Here is a 5,380-nt window from a genome sequence, read left to right as displayed (position 1 = left end):
CGTGGACTCCGCGATCTGCTGCCGGCGGCGCGCCGTTGCTCCGGCCGTCCCATTCGGCGCGGAAGCAAGGGGAGCGGTGTAATTTTGCTAACTCCGACACCCGTCGCGAGGCGGCGCCGTTAGCCTAAGGATGAAGCGAGGCTCATCTGGCCGACACTGCCTGCGATTTCACGTGTTCGTCAGTCTTCGTTGTCGAGTTTTCAATGCAGAAACACCTTGAGTATGTGGTCGATGTGTCTTCGCTCGTTCCTGCAAGCAGTACAAAGTTAAGGTACGTACGTTGTTTAAGTGGCATGTTTGTTTTGCATGCAGCCGGAGTGGTTAAGTGAAAGTCGAATGAGGCAGCCCAAACTCGATCCTTTTGCAGTTCGTGCAGATTGAATGCCTGTGTGCTGAATCTTTTTGCCACTTTTACGGCCTTTTCGCGAGCTATCACGGCGCTTAGGTTTACCTTTTTATGCCTTGCAGGCTGTTTCGAAATACTTAGCTACAGTAAACTAACTAGGCTATTTTGTGTGTGTGTGAGCGCGCGTGTTGTTTCAAGGCGTGTGTGCTTGAATGTGGGTTCGCGTGCGCACGCGTGCACGTACGGTGTGTGAATGCGTGGGGGTTCCCTGGTTCGCTCGCTCGCTCGCTCGTGTGTGTGTGTGTGTGTGTGTGTGTGTGTAGGTTCGCGCTGCGGGCGTATGTGGGTGGGTTCGCGGCCCGTGTTCATATGTGTGTGTGTAGTTTCGCACGTGCGCGCGTGTGAGTGTGCGTGCGTATGTGGGTTAGGTCGAGGCAAGTGTTCATGTTTGTGTGTGTGTGTGTGTGTGTGTAGGTTCGCACGTGCGCGCGCTTGCATGTGTGTGTGTGCGTGCGCGCGTGGGTGTGATACAGAGAGAGAGAGAGCAGCGTGATACCGATAAGCGCTCGAGTATTGTTTATAGGGACGCGATTCCAGTAGTCTAAGCTCTAGGCTAGTCTTCCAAGTGTACGAAGCGACAATTTTTTCTTGGGTCTTGGTTTACTATGATGTATACGTTCCAGGTGTGTTTAGTGGTCTTATGTAGCTACTGAAATATCGCCGCCTCATTATTTGCTGTAAGTGAAAATTATATGGTTTTCTGGCGTGCGTTTCACACCGCTGTCCGCTCTGCTTCTGTATTTTTTCAGAAGAATGTATTGCAGCGTGCCTTTCTGCAAGTCGGACAGGAAAAGAAAGCTTGGAATAAGTTTTCATGAATTTCCTGCGAGCGATGACCGTCGCCAAGCGTGACTGAAGGCGATATCAAGAAAAGATTTTGTCCCAAATGACAAATCATCGAGCAGTGTCGTCTGCAGCCTTGATTTTGCGGATTCGGACTACACTCTGGGGTCCACCAAGCTTCGCCGCCTCAAACGGCATGCTGTTCCGAGCATATGTTCAGGATACCCAACCTACATGCACCCACAAAAGCCACAAAAAAGCCGTAAATTGAAGCGAGTGGTACAGGACTTCCCTTCACACAAAGAAAAGGCATCAAGTTTATCAAGTTGCCATGCCAAAGTGACTGGTTCAGCCTGTGACAGTGCAACCAGCACAGGCCAGTCAAATTCTGATTGCTGGTTGCCATCAGTCCCTGAAGTAAACACAGAGGCAAGTTTTCAAGGTGCAGGCCACGACGGAGGCCATCTGCCGCAGTCTTTTGTAAGCCATGTGTCAGTATTAGGCCCCAAGGAGGATCAGGTGGCTACAGGTACGAAAACAAGTGCACAAGATGCAGTAGGTGACCTGCAGCGGCCTACTAACTCAGTTGAATGTGCAGCACAAACTTGTGATGACCTCCTTCCACGCAAGCAGTCACATGCAAGGGCAATCAACAGAATGAGGGCGCAGTTGTTTAGAAAAGCAGATTCTGTAAGGAGACTGCAGCGAGAAAACAGCCGCCTAAAAAAGAAGCTCAGTGGTTATGAGAACAACACCCTACACTCAGCAATCAGAAAATGCTTGGAGAAGGTTGGCACGGCCCAGTTCTGCCTAGAAGATTTCTTAGTGGAGCAGATCACCAATGCAACAAAGCAACGACCCGTGTGGTCCCCAGACTTTGTACGGGAATGTGTACTATTGTACTACTTGTCCCCGAAGGCGTACCGTTACATACGCAACCGAGGCCTGTTTAAACTGCCTTCGAAAAACACCCTCCTTCGGTATGTCGGAAAGTCGGACGGTGAAAGTGGGATCACCCCACTAATGAAGGAACGTTTAAAAGAAGAGGTGGGCAACCTGAAAGAGCAAGCCCGGCTTTGCTCAATTATTGTAGTTGAGATGGCCATAAGCTCCAAATACATCTACGACCGTAAAATGGATTGCTTTTTCGGGCAGCGAACTGTAAAAGAAAACAGTGCAGCAGCAGAGAACATCAGCAACATCATGCTTGCCAACAAGGTGCTATGTTTTGTTGCTACAGGATTGTCCACAGCATACAAGATACCTTGTGGCTTCTTCTTCACGAACCGTCTAAGTGGCAAGCTTTTGTACCAGCTTACAAAAGAGGTGATCTCTGAAGTCGAAAAGTGTGGTCTCTGTGTTATCCGGATTGTCACCGATAATCACAAAGTTAATGTTACAATGATGCGTCACCTGAAGAACGGCTCACTCAAGCCTGTGGTCACTCATCCATGTGACCCAGAAAGAAGCTTATTTGTGTCCTTCGACCAGTGCCATATTATAAAAAATGTGCGAAGCCTTTTGCTTGAGGGGGAGATGACAAACGGAAGCCAACCAATAACAGGACAGTTTGTTAAGCAGCTGTATGACCTACAAAAGAACGAGGTTGTCAAACCAGTTCGCTTCCTTACGCAGAAGAACGTAGAACCAACGAACTTCGAGAAGATGCACGTCGGCAGGGCGGTGCAGCTGTTTTCAGACGATGTCATCTCGGCACTTTCTTTTTTGAAGGAATACCCCAGTCGCCACCCCCAGGCAGATAAATTCAGAAACGCAGGGGCGACAATACTGTTTATGAAGATGATGCAAAAGTGGTTCGCCATTCACAATGTGGCCAACCGAACTGCGCATGTGCACATGAGACAGCCTGACCAGATGCACTTCTTCTGCTCGACTGATGAACGCCTACAGTGGCTGGAAAAGGACTTCCCAGACTATCTCAAGCCTCTCGACAATTCCTGCAAAAGGAGTGGGATGAAGTTTCTAAGTGCAGAGACTTACGAAGCTCTTTTGCTGACAAGCAAATCTACGGTTTTGTGTGTAAAATTCCTTCTCGAGAGTGGTTTCTTTTATGTTTTAACGAGGAACCTCTCAAGCGACCATGTGGAACTCCTCTTCAGTTCTCTACGGCAAATGGCCGGTGGCAATGACTGCCTGGATGCGAGAGCCGTGACGTTCAGCCTGGAGAGGATCTTCAGGACTGGCAATCTCTGCCCATCCCAGTCTTCAAACGTGAAGAACGGGCAGGCTGTCTTAAGGTAGGTATACGCGATCTGTGCTTTATGCTTTAAAACAAGTGCTCATGGTTGGTCAGGTTGCTTTTGCTTCATAACAGGACCCCTCTAATTTTTCATGGCCTCACACATCTGAGATAGCAGACGTTGTGTGTAGCAACTAGTCTTAAGAGTATAGAGGACTGCTGCTCACAAGCGGTTGCGTCTATTTTACATGTGTTTTGCAGCATACATCGGACTTCTATGAGCGTGACGTCCCCTGTAGTGGATGTTCCAGCTGAAGCAACAGCACAAGCAGCCACACATGTTTCGACTGAGACATTTCAAGTTGCCCTAGCCAGGTATGCTACATTTGCAAGTGTTATGTTGCTTTTTTCTCTGTCTTCCCTCTCCATGTGGAGAAAAATAAAGCATTTTGATTTGATTTGATTTGAAATGTTTTTCAAGACCTAATGCTTGCTTGCTTGACTGTTTTGGTTCTTTTGCAGCCGGCAGCCTTTTCTCTAATACATCTTTTGCACATCTTTTTTAGTTGCACTGCACCTCAAGATTTCGTGATGGAAATCGACGGGCTGTTTACGCCACTGAAAGCGCTTCCTCGTAAGTAGATGAGTAGAGGCTCATTGGAGTGTTATTAAATGCAAGATAAAACAAAAAAACACCATGTTCATCCGCTTTTTCTGAAAGCTATAAAGGCTGATTGTTAGCAATGCACAAAAAATTTAAGTTGATGAGGGCTGGGTAGAAACACAATTAGTGCAGCATTTGCATTGCACTCAAGATCTGTTTTTATGGGCTGTCTAAAGTTTGCTCTGTTTACTTTACTGCCAAACGCGATTTTTATGCTCTCACTGGATGCTCTTTATTCTGGTGTTTAGTTTCATATTTGGGTATTTTCTTTTTCAGTGCAGCGGCCACCGCCAAGCATAGTAAATGCTAGCATTGCTTACATAGCCGGGTTTGTGGCGAGAGCAGTCGAAGAGCGGAGGACATGTAGCTTCTGCCCTTCCCTTCATCAATCAGATTCATCCAGTCCTGTGCTAATGGGGCTAATTAGCCTGCAGTCAAGGGGTGGCCTAACTTTCCCAAAGCTTGAATTTGTCACGGTGCTTGTGACCATTAAGAAGGCTGTTGACATTGCCCTGCCGCACATAAAAAAAGAGCAATGTGCGTCAGCAGCTCGCTGGACTGATTTTGCCTCACCTTGAACGGTGCCCTCTTTTTGTATGCTCAGCAAGAGATGAGCATGGTGCGAGCACGCTGTCAGTGGTCTTCGGCAAGTTTATTAAGCCACTCTTGTCCAATGTTGGTGCGGCTGTGACAGATAGGGCTGTTTACCGGAAAAAGCTTGCATGTAAGCCACTGTGCCGGAAAGTGCTCCGTGTGTGAAATTGTGCAACGCATAAAAAACATGGTGCATACTATGTGCCTCATTTTCGGGGATGTTTCTGTAAATTAAGCGTCATGTGTAAACTTGTATGTAAGTCACTACTCTGCAATGTTCTCCGTGTACAGAAGTGCGCAATGCAGAAAAACATGCTGCAAACCATCCTTTTTCGTTGCTGTAAATAAAGTGTCCCGTATCCTGAAATGACGTTGTTTGTCCTCTTGCCCAGCAGTAGCTTCGGTGCATTAGCCTCCAATGTTTTTAGCAACCGCGGGAAAAATATTCTGCTGAGTTCAAGGACGCAGGTTCGAATCGCGGCCGCTTTTCTGCTGGAGGTGAAAGCGCCCGTGTGTTCCAGATTTCGGCGCTCGTTAAAAATCCCCAATCACATGGGTGGAGGGGGTGCAAAAGGGGCACTTCCCCTCCCCACCCAAACGACCCAGAGCTTTCACCTTACCCCATGTCCTCTCCCTCTTCCTTCGCGCAACAATAGATTTGCCACCTCAAGGTAAAATCCTGCCGGCGCCCAAGCCCAGGTGGTCACAATTACGCCGCCGTTGCGCCGGCGCG

The 5,380-nt window shown here is 48.1% G+C and overlaps 2 protein-coding genes across 2 annotated transcripts; both read left to right on the top strand.

Moving 5' to 3' along the window:
* The first annotated feature begins 989 nt into the window (after nt 1-989).
* On the top strand, nt 990-3,451 carry LOC121046950. Its single transcript, XM_042293453.1, is given in 1 exon segment — nt 990-3,451. A coding segment is annotated over 1 exon segment (2,292 nt). The 5' UTR covers nt 990-1,159.
* A 190-nt stretch (nt 3,452-3,641) lies between these two features.
* LOC115328352 lies at nt 3,642-5,094 on the top strand. The gene is given in 4 exon segments (XM_040221660.2): nt 3,642-3,764; nt 3,956-4,023; nt 4,330-4,586; nt 4,588-5,094. Coding segments are annotated over 4 exon segments (648 nt in total). The 5' UTR covers nt 3,642-3,666; the 3' UTR covers nt 4,813-5,094.
* The last annotated feature ends 286 nt before the right edge of the window (nt 5,095-5,380 follow it).

Source organism: Ixodes scapularis, unplaced genomic scaffold (genome assembly GCF_016920785.2).
Source record: "Ixodes scapularis isolate PalLabHiFi unplaced genomic scaffold, ASM1692078v2 PGA_scaffold4__175_contigs__length_147842914, whole genome shotgun sequence".
Lineage (NCBI taxonomy): Eukaryota > Metazoa > Arthropoda > Arachnida > Ixodida > Ixodidae > Ixodes > Ixodes scapularis.
This window is presented reverse-complemented; position numbering and strand designations above follow the sequence as displayed.